The 27,166-nt window shown below is 40.1% G+C and overlaps 1 protein-coding gene across 1 annotated transcript; it reads left to right on the forward strand.

Moving 5' to 3' along the window:
- Positions 1-444: 444 nt before the first annotated feature.
- On the forward strand, positions 445-27,078 carry scp2a (sterol carrier protein 2a). Its single transcript, XM_086172342.1, has 16 exons — positions 445-924; positions 4,200-4,257; positions 4,379-4,450; positions 4,562-4,693; positions 5,619-5,683; positions 6,125-6,251; positions 7,437-7,500; positions 7,590-7,676; positions 7,782-7,932; positions 9,911-10,058; positions 10,507-10,614; positions 12,811-12,964; positions 13,144-13,240; positions 22,525-22,654; positions 24,691-24,770; positions 25,313-27,078. Exons 1-16 carry the CDS (start codon positions 871-873, stop codon positions 25,406-25,408), a joined length of 1,623 nt encoding a protein of 540 aa, XP_086028468.1. The 5' UTR covers positions 445-870; the 3' UTR covers positions 25,409-27,078.
- The last annotated feature ends 88 nt before the right edge of the window (positions 27,079-27,166 follow it).

The following is a 27,166-nucleotide window of genomic DNA, read 5'->3' on the forward strand; positions in this document are numbered from 1 at the left end:
TTTTGACTTCTCAAATTTTGTGGCCATCATCACCTGACAAATACACTTGAGTCACACTAACTGATAGGAAATAGATGTTCAATGTGGAATGGTGTGGAATGATATGGATCGTATCTCATTGTTGCGTGTGTGTGTGTGATCAATCCACTAATGCAAGGCGCACATGATCTGGCGAGGATGGAGAGACTGTCTCAGGGGAACAATTAACCTTTTATTAATTTATCCAGTAATTTGTCCAAAATTGCAATCACTCAAAACACTGGCAGGGTAGGGCATATAGGCGGATGGTGGACCGTCATAACAGGAGACGCAGACAGCCTCACGTATTTGAGGTCAGCTGAAAACCTGTGCAAACAGGATACCGGAGACACATCCTAGCAGCTTAGCGAGGGGAAACATTGAATCCAACAGCAATATATTCAGGTGAAGCTTGCTTGATTAATAACACAGCTACATACCAAAGCAAACTGGCGAGACTGCACATAAACTGCCAGATTCCCGTGACGGGCAGATCTCTACGTGCTCGGACACTAAAGAGACAACTGAACAGTCCGCCTAAGATTGTAAGAAAACAAAACCAAAATAAATCCGCCACGCGTCTTGGAGTAATCGGGGCCGTGATTGGTGCAAATCAGTCACTTGTGACGATGACGACGCTGTGGCTTAAAGACACAGGCACCTAATAGCCACTACGTCATCAACGTCCTAAGGTTTTATTCTAAAGGTCCCGCTCCACTGACAGAGTGAAGCATTATGTTGTAATGTAGACGATCTTTCCATGATGGCAGCTGTGCAGTTGTGTTAGTGTGTTGCTTTTCCCTGCTGACTCAAGTGCCTGTCTCCACCACCAGCTGCTGAAGAGAAGTCCAAATGGCTCCAGGAAAGAAAAATAGGGTGCTTGTCATCGGCGTGGGTATGACCAAGGTAAATATCTGGGGGTTCTTGCTAGCATCGGTGATAAACAAATTATCGCATTGAGATGAACCCACTCGATCCACTCCCACTTTAAAAAGTAAACTCTAGATAATTTGGTGCTTTTCGATTCTCATTTCATTCTTGCCAAACCTGGAAAGTCCCTGATTCGAAACAATAGCCTGCTATGTTAGCCTGTCTATAACATTTAGGCCAGCCTGCTTGTGTTTGATAAGTAAGTTTAGGGCTAAAGCTTTCGACGCCGTCCAGAACTCCAGAGTCCTGAGTCTTAACCAACTATCAGTCTCATTATTTCTCCTCTCCCTCGTCGTCTTCAGTCATATTAACAAAATTATTTTGCATATAGGCAAAAAATATGTAACATATATGCCTTGTTAATTCATTTTAAATTTCAAAAGGGTTGTGTTGCTCCCGTTGTCTTCTTAATTGAGGGGAAAATGAGTGGTAAAGGTTGTCGACCCCTGCTGTAGTCCATAGTTCAAGTTTGAGCCGAGGCACACTGCGTTGCAAAGGTTGCCTGACAGCTAAGGATAACTTTATGACCATTATCGCCAGAGGATTTGACTATAAACCACCAATAAAGAGGCCTAAGTAAAGTATTTAACTTGCAAGCCTTGTCAAAACTAGAGCAACCCACCATGTTGTGGTTACATGTTACCACCCTAACTCTACCTAGTACTGTATACAGATTAAAGGTGGTATATCCTGCTTGGGCATCTGCCTGTCGCACCTCCTCCTGTGCACTTTGGGTCAGATGTGGTGTTGATGGCTGGTGCCATCATTCACTAATGTTTCCCCCCCTAGCTGGGGGTCAAATGCAACTTGAGCTGCTTTAGCACATGGGAAGCTGGCATCCCCTCTTCCTAGGGCACCTTCAACTCTGTGACGAGGATCCGCTTGGCAGCTGTGGACCACATGACGCTATCTGGTCTCAGAGTTGTTTCGGTGATCTCACTTGGGAAGATGAGCTGCCTATCCAGGGTCAAAGCGCATCTCCCACACCTTTCCAGGACTCTGCAGTGATCTTGACTCCCCTTGTGCCTTCTGTTGGTTCCCCCCCGGTCACACAAAGGAGACACTTGTTGGTTGGCTGTTTGAGGTGTTCGCAGCTTCTCTGCTCGTCTCCAGGCACTCTGCCACGTTCCTTAGCACTTGATTGTGCCGCCACCTAAGGCGTCCCTGTGACAGTGCCACTCTGCATGAAGACAGGATGTGCTGGAGGCCTGCATTTGTCTTTGCTCCTGAACCATGTTGACAGACTCTGAGGTAAAGGGCGGGTGCCAACCTCCAGTTGTTCCCATCCTGTTTTAAAGCCTTCAAGGGTAAAGCACATGTAAAAGTTGCTGAAGTACTTGTCTATGATGGTGCTGAAAGATGATGAAAGATGATTAAAGAATTACAGTGCAAAGTCAATCAGATCGTGTAGTACTGATGTGTACACCTTAGCTAAGTCCAACAACACCACATGGTGGTCACTCCGCTCCCTCTCGGCTCGCTGGATCTGTTCCAAGATTATGGCTGAGTGTTCATTACATCCCTGGAATCCCAGCCCTGTGTCAACTTGTGTCGATGTACTCGATGTTCTTCAAGTAGTTGGTCATTCGTCTTGCAAGGACTGAGAAGAACAACTTTCCTTTCACATCCAGCAATGCAATGCCTCTGAACTGGTTGATGGTGGTGGAGTTCAACTATTTAGGGAATGAATACACCGACTGCCTGTTGCCACTTGGCTGGAATGGACCCCTTCTTCCAAGTCACTCTCATGAGCTTCCACAAGATCGCTGCCACTTGTGGACAGTTCTTGAAAAACTTATAGGAGAGTCTGTTGGGTCCTAGTACTGCGGCTCGCCTTGGTTTTCTAAGGACCTCTGCAACTTCGCTATGCCTTGGTGGGGAGATGTCAAAGGCGATGCCCTTGGTGGTGGACGAGGTATGTAGCCAAGGGAACCAGATGGTGTCTCTGGGTTGCATCGGTATAGTGTTTACTTGTGTATTGTTCCAAATCTTCTCTGGAGATGTTCAGCTTCCCACTTTGTTTTTCATCAAGCAGCTGTCTGGCATATGTGAAGAGATCCTTGAAAAAGGCTTTCCTTCTTTCTCTTTCTCCGGCTCCTAATCCTGTCTGCGTGACAAAGCTTTGCAAGTTTCTCTTTCAGTTTTTCCCACAGAAGCTTGAGGCCTGGTTTTTCCTCTGGGGATGCCTTCCTCCACCTTTTCCGTAGCTGGCGTTTGTTGCATAGGACCTCCTCTATGTATTTCTCACTCCCTCCTTTCTGGGCTGGGACTGTGGCTCACTTCACTATACTTTCCCCAAACCTGTCTTTGAAATCCTGGAAGCAGATGTTACTGAGTGCCCTTAGCTTGTCCTCAACTTTGCCTCGAAAGGCAAGTACCAGAATGCTACTCAGGTCTCTGTCAAGTCTGCGTCACACCTCTTGTTCTTTTGCCTTTGGCCACTTGATCCTGCTGGGCTGCTGTAGCTGCTAGGGGGCTGCTTCCTGTCTGTGTGGCTGAAATGGGGACAGTGTGTCCTCCGTCCAGGACACTGCAAGCACATTGAATAAACAGGGCCATTCCCTGCACAATTTGTGTGCGCCTTTTCTGCAACGTGGAGTAATAAACAATACCAACAGCAAAAGATGGTTTCACAGCATTCAAATGGGTAGTTATTCTAAAGCGAGATGGAAGAAATTAGATGCAGAAATGCCACTTGTTTATTTTAGCACACAAATTAAATCCATATCAGTTCTTTCATGGAAACAGAATTTCAACAAAACAAATCAGAGAAGCCTGTTAAAAAAACATTTTTTTTTTTTTTTTTTTTACATTCTATAGTCTCTATTGCTAATATTCATGTAGTTTAAATAAACGCATTACCTTAAAGTAGCGTAAAACGGCTACCACAGTGAAAGTTTGTATGTTGTTTAACAAACTCCTCTGATTGGTGAAGATGTGTGTGTGTGTGGGGGGGGGGAGGTGTAGGTTAAGCCGGTAGGTTAAGTTGGCACAAATTGGGAAATCACCCACAAAACTTTGCAGCAAGATTTGTATAGAAATTTCTAATTATAAACATTTTTTTCTTGCTAATGGGGAATCAAGACCAGAAGCCTAAAACAAGCGTTTCATAACAAAAAAAATCTCATGTAAACACACATGGTCACACAGATGTAAACTGATCTTGGAAAGAAAAGAGCATCTGAATAAATTAATTTCCATTTTCCTAATGGCCCATCCCATAGTCTTTGCTTTATTGTATGTGGTTGCAGTTTGACAAGCCTGGAGCCCGAGACAACTATGACTATCCAGATATGGCCAAGGAAGCAGGTGCTTATCTTCACTTAGTATGGACATTGTTCAGACTTTCAAAAGAGATAGCAGAATATTTTGAAAAATGTATAACCTGTACACTTACACTTTATGACATATCACAACTTCACCCTTTCAGGTGAAAAGGCCTTAGCAGATGCAGGAATTCCTTATTCTGCCATTGAACAGGCCTGTGTGGGATATGTCTATGGTAAGACCTTGCTGTTGAGCATAAGTGCCTCTCATGTGGTACAATATTTATATTAAATTTTTTTTTTCATCTTAAGTCCTAAATGTTGATTTCTTCACATTACTCTCTCAGGTGACTCCACATGTGGGCAGAGGGCTATTTACCACAGCTTGGGTTTGACTGGGATCCCCATCATAAACGTCAACAACAATTGCTCCACGGGATCCACTGCTCTCTTCATGGCTCGCCAGCTGGTGCAGGGAGGTGAGCCAAGGGACATCGATAAACCACCCCAAATTTATAGTTTGTAATGGGAAATCTTATAATACTTGCAACAATTAAAAATTTATTTTTGATTTTGTTTACCTGTAGCATTTTTTCAAAAGTGATTTCTGTGGCATGGAATTTTTCAGGGAAAGAAGTAATCATCAAAAAAGTGAAGGGGTAGTTAAAACCTGTACTTTAGTTAACTTTCAACAACTTTTTTATCTAAAAATGTTTTCAGTCTTTTCTGGCATGTCTTTTGGTAATTTTATCATTCTAGTCATATTAAATCCTTGAACGACAAAATTTCCAAGAATCCCCAATCAGCCACAGTCTTCCGTAATATTAGGCAGACACAGATGTTTCGTATTTCGGTGAAGAAATACTCCAATGTCCACTTGTCCTGAAAGCGGCAGCCCCACTTGTTACAAGGGTCAAAGTTTCCTGCGGTGAGAGTGTGGCCAAGGGTCTGCTCCCATCCTCTGGTGAAATAGAAAATACCTTTTTGTACACTGTTTGTATACTGTGGTCAACAGTGCTGGCGGCAGCATATTATTGATTTTATGACAGAGGCTTGGGGCTTGTGCAACTTTGGACACGGGCTGCATTTGGCCTGCGGGCCAGACTTAGGACATGCCCGCTCTAGCATCAGGTGTTATGACATGGTAATATTTATGTCAAGCTTTATTGTGTTGCAGAATATTTTCACAAGATGAAACTAAATATGAGATGAGAGATGAGATGAGAACAACTTTATTAATCCCAAAGGAAAGTGCTGTGCCAGAGTTTCAAGTACAAAAACATAACAGTAATAGATAAAAGTAGAACGGAGGAAGAATAAGAAATATAATGAAATAGTGTGTCATCTAAGTTTTTGTAAGATATCAGATTAAGGTGTGCTCATCACTTTGAACTGAATTTGCAGGCCTTGCCGACTGTGTCCTTGCTCTGGGGTTTGAGAGGATGGAGCGTGGTTCCTTGTCCTCGAAGGTATATTAACTAAAAAGGCATATAAAAAATGTTATGCTTCGTTGCTTTAGAGGCCGAGGAGGTTGTCATTTATTTGAAAAATTACCATCCGCCTACCATACAGATGCCACACACTACTGATGCTCTTGTATTATGTTACAGAAGTTAATGATACAGAACCAGGACATTTTCTACCCCTCATTGCAGACTCTTTCTACTACATCACACACAGTATTCTAATCATCACTGTGCTGCTTTAGTCTGCGTTGAAAGGATGTGGCTCAGTGTATATTGATTCATACTAAAGTGATCTTGTGTTATGAATCTTTCTTGACATTCAAGTGTGGCACATTTTTTTGTGTTCTACATCCAGATCACATTTGTCTTACTTTAAAGAAAATGGGGAAAATCAGTGTCAAATGTTTTTTGTTTTTTTTTCCCCCAAACAAATATTTCTTGTAGTTCACAGATAGGACCAGCCCCATGGACAAGCACATGGAGGTGATGATCAACTCTTTTGGTTTGGTGGCAGCTCCACCAGCTGCACAGATGTTTGGCAATGCTGGCCGGGAGCACATGGAAAAATATGGTACGCACTGTATTTTAATACAATCAAAGAATCTCACAGGTGTTACAAGTGACTGTAACACACTGAAAGTTTTTGAGTAGTAGATTGTGTTGTGTCATGACATATGTATAGTAGTAGTCTTGTCCTGCTTTTTTGGAGTGCGAAGCTCCTGGCACAGATGGTTTATCCTAGTGGCTCTGGGGTTCATTATGTAGGAGGTGGGCTTGGATTTCCCTTTCTCTACCTGCCCAAATCTTTCCACGGCATAGCTGAAGATGAAGATGGTCATCGTTTGGAGTTGGCTGTCAGCATCTCCTTTTGCTGTGTCTTGGATGTTTGATACATCCTCCTCAAACTGCAGCCACTTAATCCGCTGCTGGGGAATTGTGAGGCTCAGCTACGTGGAGGGACTGGGCTGTGTGGGTTGGCTCCTGGCCGGGCGCCTCCTGCATCTCACCATGAGCAGGACCTGCGCATTGTACCTCATTCTCCCACCACAAAAATTTCATTCTGGTCTGTTGGATTTTCAGGCCACTATGGTTCTTGCACAGCTTTCTGCAAATACATTTCACCTTTGTCATCTGTCTGTTTGCATGGGTCATCAACCTTTGGTACATCTGATTGGCAATCTCATCCTCCCGCTCTCTCGGGATCTCCTGGGGGTTTCTCTGTAGGGCTTTCCGTAGCTTGTTTGGGTTCTCTCTCACCAAAGATACAGGCTGAGCTGCTAACCCAACTGGGATGCATCCTCAGTGATGTATATTCAATTATCTCACCCCCCCCAGAAAAAAAAACTGTGGCAGGACTAGATCGCATTTGAGCGAGAAATAGTCATCTATCAAAAGCAGTTTTCTATTGGGATACTGCAGAATCTTCAAAGCTGATGATAAATTAATAATCAATGTGCACATAGCAGTCATGTCAACTGCTTCATTAAAAAGTTCAGAATGATAAGAGAAAATAACTGAAGTGAAAAAAAAGAGGATTCAATACTTTTTCTTTCTCTTTACTTTAGAAGATATGCTTAAAAAACAATTAGTCAGGTGTACTGTCAGCTTTCTGGTTGCAATAGTGTTCTTGTTGCTTTTTACGAAAGTGAAGCTGGTGATAAAAGACTGAGTATGTTAAATGCTGTTGCCATGACAACAGTAGAGCAGCATACTTTGTATGTGATTTGTCTTGTTTTCATGGTGAACATCTTTGCAGGAACTAAAGCAGAACACTTTGCAAAAATTGCCTGGAAAAACCACAAGCATTCCACCAACAACCCGTAAGATGCAAATTTATTAAAAAGTAATTCAAATTTAACAAAATTGAAATAAACTATTTTTGAATCAATACTAATATGTCTTTATGTAGTTTTTCACAGTTTCAGGATGAATACAGTTTGGAACAGGTGATGAACTCCAGGAAAGTGTTTGACTTTTTAACTCTGTTGCAGTGTTGGTAAGCAAGTCTTGCATTTCTTGTTAGTCACCTTTTGCAAATTGTTTCTGAAAACACATCTTGCCAAATAGATTCTCATCATGTTTGATGCTTGTGTCTAATCAGCCCGACATCAGATGGCGCCGGTGCAGCGGTTTTGGCAAGCGAGGACTTTGTAAGGCATCACAATCTGCAGAACCAGGCAGTGGAGATTCTGGCACAGGAGATGGTGACAGACATGGGCAGTACTTTTAATGAAAACAGCTGCATTAAAATGGTGAGAAATATGTCAAGTTGAAAATTGTCAGTACCATAATTCTTTTGGCTCTTGAAAGTCTGCTCTGCATTAGATCAGAAGCTTAAAATGCTTTCCTTGTGGAGTCAAAGCGCAAATGATGGCGCAATCTCTGGCAATTCATGGTCAAAAAAAGGAGAGAATTCCAATCTGTATTGCTGGCTTCTGTTTTTCCTTGTTTGCATTCAAATCCCATCACATCATCAGCAATGGGGACTGATTTTTAGCACCAATTTTATTTCAAAATAAATGCAGCCTCAGGGGGGCATTGGCCCGTGTCTCTGCAAGCCTGCCTTGGGGGGGGCACAGAGCAGTATCTCCCTGAGCCGGTCCCAAGCCCGGATAAATGCAGTGGGTTGCGTCAGGAGAGGCATCCGGTGTAAAACTTTTGCCAAAACCAGATATGTGAGTCAACCATAACCATATCATGCTGGATCGGTTGAAGACTGGGTTCACAACGACCGCCATTGGTACTGATGACCTGCAAGATACCACTGGAAATTGGGCTACTGTGGGTCGAAGAAGAAGAAGAGTGCGTGTTTGGAAGCAGAGAGAGAGGAGGAAAGGAAAGAGCCTGGGACTGAGGGACTGATTGTGTTTTTGTAAACCTAGAAAAAGCTTATGACAGGGTGCCAAGAGAGGAGCTCTGGTATTGTATGAGAAGTCTGGAGTGGCAGAGAGGTATGTTAAAGTGGTGCAGGACATGAATGCTAGCTGTGAGACAGTGGTACGGTGTGCTGTAGGGGTAACAGAGAAGTTCAAGGTGGAGGTGGGACTCCATCAGGGATCAGCTCTGAGCCCCTTCTTGTTTGCAATGGTGATGGACAGGGTGACAGATGAGGTTAGACAGGAATCTCCATGAACTATGATGTTTGCAGATGACATTGTGATCTGAAGTGAGCAGAAAACAGGTAGAGGAAAATCTAGAGAGGTGGAGGTATGCTCTGAAAAGGAGAAGAATGAAAATTAGTCGCAGCAAGACAGAATATATGTGTGTGAATGAGAGGAACTTGGGTGGAACGGTGAGGCTTCAGGGAGTGGAGATCAAGAAGTTGGAGGATTTCAGGTACTTGGGGTCCAAGCAGGTTAGAATGGGTGGAGAAAAGTGTCGGGCGTACTATGTGATAGAAGACTATCGGCCAGAATGAAAGGAAAGATGTACAAGATACTGGTGAGACCAGCGATTCTGTATGGCCTGGAAACAGTTACAATGACGAAAAGACAGGAGGCGGAACTAGAGGTTGCAGAGATGAAGATGTTGAGGTTCTCTTTGGGAGTGACCAGGATGGATAGGATCAGGAATGAGTCTATCAGAGGAACAGCACATGTTCGATGTTTTGGAGAGAAGGTCAGAGAAGCCAGACTGAGATGGTTCGATCATGTACAAAGGAGGGATAGAGAATATATTGGTAGACGGATGCTGGAATTGGAGCTACCAAGAGGTCTTGAGGAAGACCAAAGAGAAGATTTATGGTTGTAGTGAGAGAGGATATGAAGGGAGTTTGTGTGAGAGAGGAGGATACAGAGAATAGGGTTGGATGGAGAGGGTTGACTCGCTGTGGCGACCCCTGAAGGGAAATGCTGAAAGAGGAGGAAGAAGAGGATGAAGAATTTTATTTCAAAATAATTTATAGATGTCTCACAGCATTTCATTCTAGCTCAGGTTTCAAGAAGAGTAACTTTTGTCTCACCATTTTCAGGGGAATTTGTTTCTTTCGTTTCTCATTTGAGCAAATATGGATGACTTGCCTATTTCTTTCTTTTTTTTTTTTTTAAAGGTCACTGACATTTAAAACAATTTAGTTTTCATTAAGCTGAAGGCATCAGTCACTAGTTAAGCAAAGCTGTTTAATGTTTAGCTAAAGTTTAGAGCACTGTCAGTAGTTTCATAATACGAAGAAAATAAACATTATTATAAATGTTTCTTTAATGTAAATACTAAATGGACTTTTCTTTTCAGGTTGGTTATGACATGTCACAACTTGCTGCAAAAAAGTGTTTTGAGAACGCAGATTTGAAGCCCAGTGATGTTGATGTGATCGAGCTCCACGATTGCTTTTCAGCAAATGAACTCATAACCTATGAGGCTCTGGGACTTTGCCCAGAAGGTAGGTCTGCAGCTGTCTCAATCCTGTTTACCTGGAAGGAGATTGGAGCAACAATTTTCACTGTTTATTTAAACTACCATTTTAGACTGACAATGTTCAGGTAGTCACAAAACATCAGGTCATTTCTAGCCTTGTCAAATTATTGATTATAACATCATTTTTGAAGTGACCTTGTTCATGAAGATAGAAATGTAGTTTTATGTGATTAAGACCTCATTTAAAACAAATTTGTGTAGACTTTTTTTCCTTCAAAGACCCATTTGTAAAGGCACAACTGAATTCCTTCACCCATTTACAATCCAAATTTAATTTCATGTCATGTATTCATATCATAACAACCTTGCTCCTCATAAGGTCTCTTATCTTGAAACTGTATCAACATAATTGATATTGCATGATCAATTTGAAATTCTAATGTTTGGTCACTTAACTTTCAATACATTCACAGGTAAAGGAGGAGAGCTGATTGACCGAGGGGACAATACATATGGTGGGAAGTTTGTTATAAATCCCAGTGGGGGTCTCATCTCTAAAGGACATCCTTTGGGTGCTACAGGTACATTTTTAGAGAAGAAAAGCACACGCACATCCGCTGCCCAGTTACGGATGAGTGCTGGATCAAAAAAAGTTTGACTTAAATGACTATTCTCGCATGCATGACATTTTGAGCCAAAAATAGGCTCTTCCGCAGATGCCTACCGGAGATATTTGTCTACAGAACAGCTATTTTTGGCTCAAAATGTCATGCTAAGTGTTTTGTGTTCTAAGTAAAATTATTTATCTGTTCTTTTTGGAGCATTTATGGTGTGGAGATTTTTCCAAAACTCTGCTACTGGTACATTGACTGTGTTGACATGAATTAGAGATCCACAACAGGTCATCAAATCTGGACTACAGGAAGAAGCATCCCCCTGACAATTAAAGACAACTTTTATTTAACTTTACCCTTTAAAGCAATTCTTATAAATACTTCCATGTACATGCGGATTTTGTTCACACCTGCTTGTTTTAAATTGGAAACCTCCAAATTACTTAACCTACTTTTGACCTCCTTGATCCATGTGGTAGCGCTGCAACGCTATTTGAATAGCGGCTACTAAATGGTGCATGTCTCATAGTGTTAGTCACCAGGATTGTAACTGTACAAAAGTGATCCCTCGCCTGCATTTTAGGACATCTGACTGCGGCTCTGGCAGGTCTCCCTCGCGAGCGCTCCAAATATTAAACTGTGAGGGGAAAACATGGAGGAAACAGAACGCCTGACTCACCAAGCAGTCAAGATCTTCCACATCTTCCTTAGTGCTGTGTACCCCAATATTTTTACCACAACTCCTCCTATATCCCACTGTGCAAGTGTGCTGGTCAGCTAAGCTGGTCCTTGGAGTTGGTCCTAATCTTGGTCGCACAGCTTTTAGCCTTTTCCCCCTGGAAGCCTGTGAACAGAAATTTCAACAGCTAATTAATTGACCCTGGCGGCGAACCCATCACATTAAGTATACACTAATGTGGCCACATGAGTGGTTAGTGGTCATAATGCATTTACATGCCTTTTAACTCTTGAGTCAAACACTGCTTTATTTTGCCTTATAAAATCCCACTTAGCTCTTTGGAAATTACAAAAGCTCATTAGCAATTGCTATCCACTTTTGAAATGGACTCTTCTGAAATATTTGATAGACTGGGTAACTACATCAGTGTAATTTATTTAATTGCTAGAGGACTTTACTGTACATTTCCTGCTGGCATTTAGACATAATTGTTGCCACCAAAATGTCTTGATGGAGAAGATTACATGAGTGCTGCAGAAGGTGAAAGAATGCACCATAAGAGATCTTGACCCTTAAGTCGTTGAGCTTATTTGGATAATGGAGAAATGCAAAAGCTCATTAAGCAGATGGGATGAAATGCTAAGCTATAATGCTACAACAGAAGCTGACCCTTGTGAGATTATGGAGTGAGTTGTCAGATTAGTTGTCAACTCCTCACCCTTCTTAGTGACAATATTTGGAAAAGTCTCTTCATATGAAGATTGAAACGTGTGACAGGACCAAAGCCAAATTCTGGATTGTTTTCATTATGGCTTAAAGTTTTATTCCAATGAAAATATATTAAATAAGGCTGGGAATTTTCCTGCAAATCTGTCCTAATATTCTTGATGTGAACATATATCTTTTCAGCCTCCTTATATATAATTACAGGAGCAGTGTACAGCATGTACTGTCATATAGCCCCAAAATTGCTTATTCCATCCGCTCACTTCACCCCTCCTTTTCGAGCATGAGGGAGAATTTTTGTAGTTTGTTTGCTGATCCAATTCAGAAGACAAACCTTCAAATTTTATGAAGGCTGTCATTGGGGTACTAATAGTTCATTAATACACATAACATTGCATTCATGGATGTCTGAATCCTCAGGAGATCAGTAGCTTTAAACATTACTTTGAAATTCAAACCATTGCTGCACAGAATCTGTAGGATGTATAAAATCCTCATATAGTGGATTTTATTGCCTGGGCTCCTGAAAGAAGCTTTTTATTTCATTGTGCAACAGCTCTCTACCTTTGAACTTAATAAAGCGTCCAATACATAATTGTAATTTACAGCCCATTTTTTGCTTATAGAACATGTGCTTGTCATAGAATTTGTTTTGCTAAATCTTAAACTTAAACACATTTTGGACAGACACATAGTAATATTGAAGTCATTTTAATCTGTTTTTTTTTTAATTTTTTTTTTTTAATTTACTCTTCCAGGTCTGGCACAGTGTGCTGAGCTATGCTGGCAACTCAGAGGGCTTGCTGACAGGAGACAAGTCCACGGAGCTAAAGTGGCCCTGCAACACAACATTGGCCTAGGAGGGGCTGTGGTTGTCACCCTTTACAGGATGGGATTCCCACAGGATTCAGAGTATGCATCTATTAGTTACTCCTGCCTTTAAATAATGTTGATCAGTCGGTAGCACCTGGGCCAGATGACATCAGCCTTTCAGTGTTAACTACTGTAGATGATTTTATTTGTTGTATTTCTGCAGCCTTGCGTTTGATTATCTTGGAGCGAGGAATAATTTTTTTTTCCACTTCCCATAGCTCACACATCGCTGCGGTTCGCACCAGTTCAGGTAGCAATTTGGAAGGATTCAAAGCTTATCCTATCTTCAGAGAGATTGAAAATCATCTGCAGCAGGTAACAGCCCATTAAATCTTACTGTTTTGCATTATTCATTAATAAATAAGTATGCGTTCATCTAACTTCATGCAGTGATCATATTTTTCAAAACCCTGGGAGCATGTTATTCCAGGTAAATATTCTTTAAGGCAAAGGCAAAAAAAAGCATTGAATGTAAAAAAAAAAAAAAAAATTTTTCTTCCATTTTGTATTAGATTTATTGTCCACAGTGGCTTGGATATGTTGCAGCAGAATGTTCTGCTTTTACATCCTTTAGATTTCTAAAGCATCTAGCATCTGATTCCACAGGCTGTTCTTTACATTTAGAGGTAGATGTCAGAATAAGCTATGGTTGGCATTCCTGTTGTCTGTCTGTCCCATGGCATATTGAGTCAGTTGTAGTACCGTTTCACATTATTTTATGTTTCCTTAAAATGGTCTTGTCCCTCCTTTAATAGTTGATTGGTTAACTTTAATACCCATAATCTCTGAAGGTTAATGAGAACGTTGAGTAACTGCAATTGCACGAGTTGAAAAGTCTGCTTGCGATTCAGTTTTATCTCCAGAGAAAGAAATGCCTCACTAAATTATCTTTCGGCTTTTCCCTTCAGGGGTCGCTGCAGCGACTCAACCTTCTCCATCTAACCCTATTCTCTGTATCCTCCTCTCTCAGACCAACTAACTTCATATTGAGAATATGAACGTAGTCATTTTGTCCATAAATCTTCTGTTTGGTCGTTCTCAGCATCCGTCTACCAATATGTTCTCTATCCCTCCTCTGTGCATGACCGAACCATCTCAGTCTGGCTTCTCTGAGGTTCTCTCCAAAAGATCTACCATGTGCTGTCCCTCCAATGGACTCAACATCTTTATCTCTGCAACCTCTAGCCCTGCCTCTTGTTATTTTGCCATGATCACTGTTTCTAGACCATACAACATTGCTGGTTTCACCACTGTCTTGTACACCTTTCCTTTCATTCTGGCTGATCTCTTCTTTTGCATTGTATCTCTGACATCTTTCTCCACCCATTCCAACCTGCTTGGACCTGTTTCTTTACCCCTTTTCCACACTTTCTGTTGCTGTGGACTGTTGACCCTAAGCACTCCTCAGTCTATCTGACTATCTTCGACCCACAGTAGCCCAATTCCACTGGTACCCTGTAGATTATTAGGGCCTCGACTGATCTGGTATTACATTCTTAGGTTTGATTCGTATGTTTGGTTTTGGCACAAGTTTTATGCTGGATGCCCTTCCTGATGCAACCCTCTGCATTTATCTGGGCTTGGGACCGGCTTGGGGAGACACTAGTCTGTGCACCCTTGAGGCTAGCTCAGGGAGAGACTGGCCTGTGCCCCCCTTAAGCTTCATTTCTCATTAAAATGATCAATTGCAGTTCCATATATCAAATATGTGCTGGAGGGCAGGGCATAAAAGGAGCTATCAGAGGACTAAAAGACTCAGATCACTCTGTTGTACAAAATATATATTTTTTTCATTACTATGCTCATTAAGGACTGATCATTCATGTTATGCATAGTTCAGTAACACATTATCTTGTCTCTTAAGTGCATAACTTAAATCCCAAGTAGAAAATAAATAAAATTCCAGAACTTGCAGAATTGCTGAAACATTCAAGAAGCTGCATCAAATCAAGGTAAATACGCAGCTATAGAAATAAAGCAATATCAGCTGTCCGTTTTGAAAGAAATAGACAAATGGAGTGGAGGCATGCCCCTGCCTCAACAGATTACACAGTAACCCCTCTGCAGCATCTCATTGTGCACATTGAACTTGGTTTTATTACACTCGACCTCTGAACACCATCAAACAGATAAACACATAATTAATTTTAAAGCAAATCCTAACATTATATGTTTATGGAGGTTCTTAAGTCATCCAGATCATCATGAAGTCTTTTCGAAATCAAGTCCAGTTGCTAGCTTTGCATACAAGGAGTATGGGTTTTTTTTTTTTTCTTTACTTTTACACTAAGTGTTTACGTGGCCACACATAGGTGCTGCAACCTCCCAAGTGTAATTTTCCAGCCCCCGCAACTGAGAGAAAGCAATAATTCGCAACAAAAATTGAATGAAGCCACAAAGTCACAAACATGCAATCGCCATCCTACTTTTTAGAAAGATATCACTAGAAATTCATCATCTTCTCTCCTGAGGATTCTTTCATAGAGAACAATGTAAAATCTGTATTTTTCATGTGTTTCTGGGTGAATTTGCATGACTTGAAAGATCAAATTGGCATCCTGTGCTTTTGTTACTTGAAATATGCTCTTTCATCCACAGGTAGATTATTATTTTTCAGTCAACCTCAGGCACATTAAAACTTGCACAGATTCTTCAGTTTCCAATTCCCCCGAACATTAATTAATTCCAGAAAATATAATATAAGGCTGATACTCATAATCTTCACTTGCTCCCTGCTCTCACTCGAGATCACACTATCAAGTGCAAACATCATGGTCGATGGAGATTACTGTCTAACCTCATCTGTCAGCCTGTCCATCACCACTGTAAACAAGAAGGGGCTCAGAGCCGATCCCTGATGTAGTCCCAGCTCCACCTTGAACTTCTCTCTCACACCTAAACCACACCTCACCACTGTCTCACACTTTGCAAAACATGTCCGGCACCAGTCTAACACACTCCTCTGCTACTCCAGACTGCCTCCTACAATACCAGAGTTCATCTCTCGGCACCCTGTTGTATGCTTTCAAGGTCTACAAAGGCACAATTTAGCTTAATCTGACCTCTGTACTTCTCTAGCAGCAATCTTAAAGCAAATACTGTATCTGTCGTACTCTTTCTCGGCATGAACACATACTGCTGCTTGCAAATGCTGACTTCTGCTCTCATTGTAGTTTCTGAAGCTCTTATCCATAATGTCATTGTATGAGCCTTATATTTTCAGTTATCATCTAATAAGTCACAAGATAAATTGCGTGTCTCACTGCTGTCTTGTTGAGATTGGCTTTTGAATATTATTCAGCATACATACACGCAAGCACAGCCATACAAACATATGGTATATTAATTCAAACTATAAGGAGAAGAAACACTTTACAAATTCATAAGACTTACCTGCAGTGATAAACAATAAGGTCCATGCATAAAATACACCCTTCACAGATACAACACAGAACTATTAAAGATGCATGGCCTCACTCAATCCAATACATATATTCTATCTCCTTCAATATGGATTTAGCCCAGTTAAGAACTTATTTGGAGTTTCTACATGTGTCTGTAGAGCCAGGATAGAGCCATGGGGCATTAGTTCATAAAATAAGGAGATTAAACTGTAAATAATTACACAAACTCCATCCAGTCCTTGAAATATTCAAGGTCATTAATGTTGCACTGGTCTGGTGAATCAGTAAAGGGCAGATCAAATGATCATGCATTTATATTCTTGCAGCTGATACACCGGTCCTGCTTTATTACCGTTGACAGAAACATGCTGCCATAATCAAAAGCGAGGCCTATTTTTAAAAGGTTCTAACTTAAGACAGTCCTTTTACCATTTGTGCACACTATCCCTCCTCTGTACTTGATCAAACCATCTCGGTCTGGCTTCTCTGACCTTCTCTTCAAAGCATCTAGCATGTGCTGGCTCTCTAATAAACTTGTTTCTGATCCTATCCTCGTCACACCCTGTTGTATGGTTTTTCAAGATCTCTACAGGCATAATACAGCTCCCTCTTGCCTTCTCTGTAATTCTCTACCAGTATCATTAATGGGATCCCCTGTTTCAAAGATAATGTTGTCCGGTTAGATCAATATTTTTACCAGCTACACAAACAATAATCACATTTCTCAACATTTAACAACAACGCAATTAAAAAAAACCAAAAAACTGGCAGGCTGCCATTGTTGTTTACATTGCAATGGTGTTTGGTAGTGACATCATATTGTTGCACTGTGCTCTGTCCCAATCAGTTTTTAGTAATGTGCAAAACCATGTCATCTGTGCAACCCTTCCAATACAAGAGAGGTGCGAATGAGGGGGATCACACTGAAGACAGAAATCAAACTAAGCCTCAAAATGAAGACGAGCAAAGACATGAAGAGGCAGATTTACTGGTGTGTGTGAGACAACTCAAACAGTGTGAGACAACTCTGCTATGCCGACTGGTAGAGCTCCACTTTTTGTCATCAGCTGTTCAATGTAGACTTACGGGCCGTTGCGTTTACTAACCAGGTGACTAGTTGTAAGCTTCCTCTTTGGTTGTGCTGGTGCTCAGTCTTTTGTCGTAAGACGCTACTTCTGGAATAGCGGGTTGTTGACATTCTTGCAGGAGAACATCCAGTGTCTGGTGCTTGTGGCGTTTCTTTGGACAGGCTTCATTAGTTTCCCGAAGATCTTTTGTTCGCTTGTGAAATAAAACTGTAGGCACAGCATTTGGCTTAAGTCTCTGTTTAAAACCAGCAGTACCCGTGAGGTCTTTCAGCTGCTTAGGTTGGCTAAATGCATCAAATGTATCTGGGCTGAAGCAGCGAGAACACAGCTGCTGGTAAAGCACTTCTGATGTTTTCTGCATCCACCAACAATTTTCCATTACTGTCTTCTGTTCTTGTCCCTTGGAAAGCTGTGTTGTGTGGAAATCGCCCCTAAATTAGCACAAATTGATAATTAAAAATTAGCACAAATTTCACTTTTCCAAGTCAAGGTTAGCACCAGCCGAAAGCCAAAGTTAACACAATACAACAAGTGCATGTCATAAACTCAGCATGTGTTGTGCTTGTAAAACAATGTCTGGGCCTGTAGGTTAAAATGTGTTAGTATCTGCAATTTTAAAAGTTATTGATGCTTGTTTTTCTTTGACAACACATTCTAGTAGGAGACAAACATGAAGGCATATTAATGCCAATTAGTCCTTCTCGGTGGGGTTACCTTCAGAGCAAAAACTGCATTTGTAGTACTCTTTGTAAGTATTAAACCATATTGCTGCTTAGAAATGGGGACTTCTGCTTTGTCCAGTGTCCTCTACTCTTTCCAAAAATATAATCAATGGTCATCAATTTGATCCCTCTGTAGTTATTGCAATTTTGCACATTTCCCTTATTCCTAAATATGGGCACAGCAACACTTTTTCTTCTTTCCTTCAGCACCTTCTCATTCTAAAATCCTGTTGAATAATCTAACTGATTACTTATGTCATATACTTTTAAGCAATAAAATGCAAATGATTACTTAAAAATCATACTATGGGATTTTCTGGATTTTTGTTTGATAAAAATGACATACCTCTACATCAATGTTCCTGCTAAGCCGTGCGATTACACAGTGCTCCAGCGTACTCCGTGCACAGCAAAGCTGAACTGTAAAGAAAGTAAACACATTTATTTTATTTACAGTTCAGCTTAGATTTTCTTTCATAGATTTGCTCTGCCCGGAGAACGCTGGAGCAGTGCGCGATTGCGCAAGCGAGCAGCTTAGAGGGAACACTGCTCTAAATGCTTTGCAATTGGGAAAAGCTGAAAAATCAGCAGTGTATCAAATACTTGTTCTCTACTATATGCTCTGGAAAGGAGAGGAATGAAGGCTAGTCACAACAAGACCGAATATTTGTGTATGAGTGAGAGGTAGCCTGCCGGGCAGGAGGTCTCGAGGAAGACCAAGGAGAAGATTTATGGATGTAGTGAAAGAGTATATGAAATTAGTTGGTGTGAGAGAGGAGGATACACTCCATGAGATGGAGAAGGTTGATTCACTGTGGCGACCCCTGAAGTGAAAAGCTGAAAGGAAAAGAAGACTGTTTTTTAACTTATAATTATTCTAACTCCTACCTCATTGCATTACAGAAATTGAAATTTCCCCTCTGTGGGACAACTAAAGGCACATTCTATTCTATTCAGAATTAATTCCTCTCATGGCAACAATGACATCCTTTTGTTGTCATTTTCTGTGTAGATCACAGATGTACTATTTTCGGCCTTGCACATTGAGAGCAGTTGCTGCCATGCCTGCAGGTGGCATGATTTCCACACATGTAGTGTGAAATGAACATTGTTTTACATTTGCCCTTCTCCTATACTGAAACTCAACTGCTTATTCATTGTTCATTATTTTGAAGCGTAAATCAGATCTCAAGGAATAGGAACAGAACAATTCAACAAGAAATAAAAGTAAAACAAATCTTTTTTTCTTTCATATTAAAGACAACCAGCTCTAAGCAGCAGGAGACTCTTTTCCGCCTCCCCGATGCATTACCGAATGCAGGAACCCATTACCCATAAATCCTGCTGCGGCAACTATACTTGTTTGATTTTTCCAAAGATGTTTCCCTTCTCATCTGAGAACAAAAAGATTTGCAAAGGGAGAAGCAAGACATGAATGACTGAGACCCTTCACAGGCATCCAATTAACAAATAAAGGTCTCTAACTTGAAGAGCGAGACAAAATTCTCATCATTAATTTGTTACTTCTTCACCAATTCGGAGCAATTTGTCACATTTGTATAGAAGACTATAGCATCTCTTTATGCTCGCTACACATTACAGTCAGTCTGAGTGTGCAAATATTTGAAGATTGTCCGCAAATGAATATTCACCTTACCTTGTCATCCTACTTCGTCCCCTTATTTTTCATCAGCCCACTCAGCTGCTGGCTCTTTTCTCTTAGAACTTTAATCCAAATCGATCCCAGTAATCGGACATGATTTCTGTGTTTGTGGCCAATTCATTGGCGCTCTTGTTGGTTGAAGGACAAATTTATCTGATATTCATCGTCCAAAACAAATATTGTCCACACAAAACAATGTGAAGAACTTGTCCTACATTCTCAAGCTGTCACTATGAAGTCCATCTATCCCTACATCTGTACAGCATAAAACACAAAGTTGTAGATTTGTAAAACGGTGATTTTATGCCGAAGAAATTATTTAAAGACAAACCAGTCACTGCTTGTTTTCTTGCACTGAATAATTGCGGTAGAAATACATTTCTTTTTCAAAAGCAGACACTTTTGTTGTATTTCTCCTAAAAGCGGTCTTCTTCCACTTGGACCTCTTTTCATCTCATTGAGAACAATACAAATTTAATTTCTGAGTTAATGGAGGTAACAGCAAAGTGTGTTCTCCCCTGAATTGTCCTCAAGCCTCACTCCCTCACTTCCAACAGTGATTGCCTCTGATTTCAATACTGGATAATGATGGGGAGGCACATGCGCATGTTCTTATCCATTAATTCCATATCCAGTTTCTCCATGGATTTTATCCATAATTAAGGTGTAATCTTTCAAGACAACTATGAGATGAAGCACTCTCCTACAATACACTGAGCCTTGATAAATGATTTCTGTTGTGCATCAATGGTCATATTTGCTTTCCATTAATACTGATTACAATCTGGTCAAATCTTGCCTGTCTCTGAGAACTGCCCTTGGTGTAGGTTTAAACTAGATTCTTAGAAGAACCATATGATTCTCTCTTTTTTTTTTTCTCTCTAAGTTTGCATTTCAGTTGAAATTGCTTTGTTACATTGAATGTGTTCCCCTCGTTTTCACTTGAACCAGAGTCTATAGCTTCCCCTCCTAAAAGCAGCCTGCAGAGCATTGTGTCTGTTGAGCTCTGTTTCAATGGTTTTCATAAATTGGACTCTCGGGCCCCTATCTTCTTTGAAATCTCCATATCCCATAGGTTCAAACATTTAGGTGGTACTCGAACTAGTACATACTGGAAATGATATAACATTCAGGGAAAAGGAAGCATCTTCACATGTTGAAAACATTTTTGCTGTACTCCCTTTCCTATGAAGCCCAAGTTTTTTCTGCCCTGTGCTTTTGCTTCACTCTACAGAGTTGTCAAGCCAAAATAGGCAGCAAAATATGTGCAAAAATTGCAATTAGTGCTGCAGGATATAACAAAATGCAACAGCACATTACTCAGTAGATCTGTTTATTTAACAACAAACTTTGTTGGGGTTGCTGAACAAAAACCCTGTCCAAATAAACATGTTTTTAAGTGTAGTGTCAGGGAGAAATGGTGAGTGTATTGCACAATTTGGGAGTGAAATTTCAGTGTCATCTGTTAATGTGATGTTGTTTGTGGATTTATTCACTTCAACAATTTGCTCTGTTTTGGCTGCAATTGTTGGCGGTGCATTAAGGACCTCCAACATTCAACCTCTTTAGTCGGAATGAGTGGTTACGGAGTTTCTACTACATAATTGAGTCTTGACATTTTCACGGCACAGCAGAAGTAAATCTGCCACCTCTATCTGCACATGCATATGCAATAGGGTCATAGTGGTGGTGCGTGCATGGAAAATTATAAACCACTTTGCATCAGCCATTATAATGTAACCCGTAGCCATCAAAGGGCAAATGTCAGTATGGTGTTAGTCATAAACGCCAAATTGAAAGGTATCAGACATCCTACATGCTTCCATAGCATCTGTTAACTGCCTGGAAGCTAACTAGTTAAGATTTAAGAAATTTGAAGGAATGTCATAATTTGATACAGTTAATGGGAGTGATCCATCATGACTAGCCAATCCAAAATGAAAGCTTTGAAAACAATGAGAGAAGGACTTTAAAAGAGTGGAATGGAGAAGTTAATGTCATACCATTCAGCCTGACAAATGGATCTTTAAGTTGTTCCCCAACCTTGTAATTGGTGTTTTTTTTTCCATTTGCATTTGTTTGTGTATATTTCTACAGCAGATGGACTCCTCTGTCCAGGATAGAAAGGATCCTTCCTAATATTACAAAAAGAAAACTACTGCTAAATAGGTAGCACAGTGTCTCAATATTCTCATTGTTTGGTAAGGGTTAACTACTGCTGTGTTCAGGTGCATGAAGCAATGATACGACAAATGTTAATCGGGCAGTAGATCCAGATTGCCAATCAGATAAATCAAGGAATTGACTTAGAATTACATTTTGAAAAACATAATTTAAATTCAGTCCATTTCAACAGCGAGGTCCAAAGAATGGAAAATATAAAAGACTAACAGAAACATGTTTGGATATGGACACATTATGTCTTTTACTCTCCTTATTTAAGGTAAAACCTATGTAAAATGTCAACTGGAGGGTTCCTACTGGCCAAGAGAGAAAACCTGAATTTCTCAGTCAAAGCGAACAATGCCATTGACTTCAGACACTTCTAGACATTATCAAGTGGCACTGAAGGAGCTGAAGCCAGAAGGGCAGAGGTTGCAGGAGACCACACGCCTCATTGTGGGGGGGGAAAAAAAACAACCCCTAAATTGCGTAATTCCAAAAACCTTTTGTAAAAACAATTTCAAGCGGCTAAACAGCTTCTCTTTATAATTTCTTACAGGAAGGAGAGACTCTTGTCAAGAAGATTGGTGGAGTGTTTGCCTTCAAAGTGAAAGATGGGCCAGATGGGATGGAGGCTACATGGTTGGTGGATGTGAAAAATGGCAAAGGCTCTGTCACCACTGACCCAAGTACGCATCCTCACCGGAGTACAATAATATTGTTACAATAATATTGCAAGGTTTTTATAAAGAAACTTTTTCCTTGCTGTTACCTTATTTAGCTTTCACCTTGTTCTGAGTAAACATTTGTTTTGATTTGATACGGCCTTATAAGGCTTCATTTTGACGATTGCTACAAGACTTGCTGCTCAATGCAATCATGAGATATTGATCAAAAAATAATTGAAAACAACCCGAGGGCTTCACGCTCGTCATTTATCCCTTCAACGCTATCTAACTTACTTGAAATCATGTCCTTCTGTGTCTTTTATTGATCTATAAACTAAATTGCAATGCAGACTACAAGATTAGATCATTTTTAATTTTTATTCATTTTTATACTGTTTGGGTTTATGATATGGATATAAGTCTTTGTTTCGCTCCCAGAAGATTCACACAAATCTCCTTTATATTAACGAGGATACTACACTCTCACAAATCCCCAACGACAAGAGGGGAAACAAGCAAGTTGAAGGATTTCTATTGACTTTCAGCTGCTAACAAACAACTGTCACGCAAATACAATGGTCATTTATTTAGGCTTTTATGTTTGAAAAACTCTTCAGCTGCACACCGTCATGCTATTACTGCATCTCCAACAGCAATAGTTTATGAAAAATTGCTGTGTGCCTTGATACTTAATCTCTAAAGGATAGCTGCTGGATTGCAATGGAAATATTTTCAGAAGTATCCTGAAATGGTCCCTCACGCATGCTGATGTCTTGGTTCATTCTAGTGGTTTAAGATGTTTACATTTTCATTATACTGCACTGACTCATAACTCAGCACCCTTTCAAGATGGGGGGGGGGATCCTTTGTGGAAAACAGTAGGTGTCTTTCGATGGTGGGTGTCTTTCTATTCTACCTCATCATCCATGGCCAACAGAACACTCGCTCTGTAACTGCACCTCAGTCAAAAACAGTCTTTGATAGGTTGTTCATCAAGTTAGCGCCCACTCAGGCATGACATTTCACATCCCGAAATGTGTAGATGCCTATAGCTCTACAAGTGTACCTATTTTGATGGCTCCATTTAAAAAAACAACAAAAAAAACCCAAAACACCAGCTACCTCCAATTGTAAAGCCTGTGTGATAAATCTATGGGGAACAAACACCATAACCATTGGCTAAACAATGATTCAAACTGATCACAATGCAAATATAGGGATCTGTTAACCTTGGTTTAAAGAAGAAAAACATATTTTACGCATAGACAATCTGAATGGAAGAAGAATCATTTCAACCGGGTACTGGCTGAGGTGACATAGCAAAATGGTGTATTTGTGAATGATTAAATTGTAATAGTGAAATACTAAAAAAAAGTACAACACACTTGCTTTTTGATGTTAAAATTAAGCCACCGACTCTTGATTTTCTTCTGACCTGTAATGTATATCAAAATCAAACACCAAGATTTGCAGCTTGACTCTGAATTTAACTTTGGAATGAAGACAAACAACAATATTAGTTGTACGTCAACAGTATTCTGGAGTTTTGACAGAGTTGCCAGACTTCAATCTGACAGTTCTAACCTTTGCTTTCTGAACAGGAAAACAGTCTTTTGTCAGATTCCGTCTCCAACCTTTTCCCATTGAATCAGAATGATTCCTTTCTTTCATCAAACAGGTTGCATTATTTGAAGTGTGTTTTTTGGCTAACATTGAACAAGTGTCTTTTTTCTGTCTCTGGGCTGTACAATCACAAAGATTGCCCTGGGGAAAAAAAGTAATGTGAATTTGATAGAAAACAAACTAACTTTAGGTTACTTTACTGTCTGATGCCTGAAGCACAGGGATGCATCACCATCACTATCATCATCATCATCATCATCCATGTGCCTGAGGTAGAAATCATTTCCTGGTCTTATAATGACAGTACAGGCAGTGTCAGATTCTCAGAAAGCCTCAGAGCACGGCAGACTCAAGCTAGCTTTCTGAAAGTAGCTCAGTGGAACTTGGATTTTGATTCAATTATTAATTACGGTAAATTAATTTTTTTCTTGTAGGTAAAAAGGCAGACTGTACCATCTCCATGAGTGATGCTGATCTCCTGGATCTCATGACTGGACAGTTGAATCCACAAACGGTGTGTCACATCTTACAACACATAACCAGAACAAGCCCATTTTTTTGTTTTCTTTGAACATTTGCTGTCTCTCACTAAGTTCATTTGAGCTCTTTTTTTTGCTGAAATAGGTAAGACCTCTGTTATCTAGTCTACCAGGGTATTAGAATGCAAGGCATGACTCCAGTCAACTTGTCCTTGAATTATATACAGGTCAAATATTTGAGATTTTAATTCGATTCAGAAAAGGAAATTTATCAACCCATTTTTAGCTACAGCATTCATTATTTCATTATTTATTATTATTATTATTATTTTCTTTTTTTTAATTGATTAAAATCTATGCTCTGTTGGATGTGATATCTGCCTTGGCATTATATTTGTAAAAACACATTAGGACTGAACTTCTTTGGATCAGACTGGTTGCAGGTTTGAAACCTGACATTCTTGACCTGCAACTCTACTTAGGACTTGACTGCAAACAGTTGAGACATATCCGGGACTTGCAAAAACTAATAATTTCTCCTCTAATTAATATCACCCTTTAACTCCTGTCTCTCTAGGCCTTCTTCAAGGGGATGCTGAAGATTACTGGAAACATGGGCATGGCCATGAAGCTTCAGAACCTTCAGGTCACTCCAGGCAAAGCCAAGCTATGATCATAGATGGCTGCGATCTATGAGACCCTGCGAAACAGGACTGTTGTGTAGTTGGACAAATCAAGAAAGTAGACGTTGCCGTGAATTTGGCGAGTCGAAGACTATCGTTTAGGTGTTGACTCACCAACATAATCTGCAGTAAGATGAAGTTGATTAAAACTCTTAGGTGATTGAACATGTAGGGGATAGTCACAAATCGTGTGACTGTAAAACACCCTTTACTTTGTGTGGGTCTTCAGCTCCACGCCCTGCCTTAAAAATAATTTAATGCTAATGTACTAGTCGGTTGTGCCACATATACCATGCTCATTTCCTGTTGTCTCTGCTGCTTTTCCTGGCAAAGTGTTTCTGACTGTGGTTCTTCTTTGAAAACTAGATTGTTTTGTAATTTTACATCGTTGAATTCATTTGGGAATGACTGTACGAGTCAGAGCATGTAGATTGAGCTTTCAGTTTTGTGTTCAAAATGTAATAACGTTAAATGGCTGAAAGCCAACACATTCCACACAACATTTGGTGTTTTAAGCTAATTAGTCGGATGGTGAGAATATAGAAAAGTGATCTAATCATGAAGTCTGTGGCAAAATTACTTCACCCAAGAGATAACAGTTGGGAAATAAAGCGCTCAGTTTTAAACTTTGTTGATAAAATCCCAAGCCATTTGACAACATGAAATTGAATTTATCAGGAAAGATGTCATGTTTCACTTGCTGTAGGCGTTCACTTTGTTAGACGGCAGACTGTTCATGCTTAAGCTATAAAGGCCAAAAAAATGGACTACTGGATATGATATTGATCTACATGTTCAGCCAAACGCTTAGTAATAATGTTAATGGAAGAGATGTTTGTCTCTCTTTTTACAGAAGAAATTGGCCTTATAGATTTTCATTAATTGCAGCAGTGAAGATGATGTTAGGTATTGAAGACAACACATGTTTCTTAGGTTGTTGTGAAAAAAGGTGGATGCGTGCGTTTGTGTTGTAGCGGAGCATAATTTAACATGGTGTATTGGGGAATTACCATTGCATTTGTCATGAATGCCACAAATTGCAGATTGCACTCGTTCATACCAGTTGATGCAGTGTCTTTTTAATACTTTATCAAAGAATAATGCAAACAGCCTTTTCACATATTCAGGGTATTTCAAAGAAAAACAATTCTGCGCATCATCAGTCTTTATTAGTTCACTCACGTCACTTTTTTGACAGCTTGGATCACTTTTTACAGTTTATATGTACAATGCTAATATCAGGAAAATCTTTAGATTAGATTCCTGAGACATAAAGAATTATAAATAAATTATTGTAAAGATATGGCTCACAGTCCCTCGTTGAAGTCTGTACTCTCCAGGCGACATTTTAATTAACATATCCGTCGCCACAAAAAATATAGAGCACCTACTAAAGATGGTTTCTCTTCAAAAAGAAATTGCTGGGTTTTATGGTCCCCCCCTCCACCTCCCCATGGCTACAAGATTAAAGAAATGCAAGCAACTCACAATTGTTGCAATTACTTGGATCATTTGTATGCAAGACTCTCCCTCGCAAATCTTTACCCACCTGAAATTCAGGATTTTTTGTTCCTTTGCTCTTCTTATATAAGATCATCTAGATTTGTATGTATTCAAAGTCCTGAACATGCTGATTAGAATAAAATAGCAAGTGTATTTATGTTTTTTTCCTGTTTTTGTGACCTACTTCTCTCCTCCTCCTCCCCCCATTTATTTTATTTTCATTTTGAACTAGATCACTCTCCCCC

This window comes from Fistularia commersonii, chromosome 25 (assembly GCF_037954325.1).
Source record: "Fistularia commersonii isolate RoL2024-O1a breed Wild chromosome 25, RoL_Fcom_v1.0, whole genome shotgun sequence".
NCBI classification, from domain to species: domain Eukaryota; kingdom Metazoa; phylum Chordata; class Actinopteri; order Syngnathiformes; family Fistulariidae; genus Fistularia; species Fistularia commersonii.

Coding starts and splice junctions, on each gene's coding strand:
- scp2a (XM_086172342.1), top strand. CDS start 871: ATGGCTCCAGGAAAGAAAAATAGGGTGCTTGTCATCGGCGTGGGTATG. Junction 4,258..4,378: donor AGATATGGCCAAGGAAGCAG/GTGCTTATCTTC, acceptor TCACCCTTTCAG/GTGAAAAGGCCTTAGCAGAT. Junction 4,694..5,618: donor TCGCCAGCTGGTGCAGGGAG/GTGAGCCAAGGG, acceptor CTGAATTTGCAG/GCCTTGCCGACTGTGTCCTT.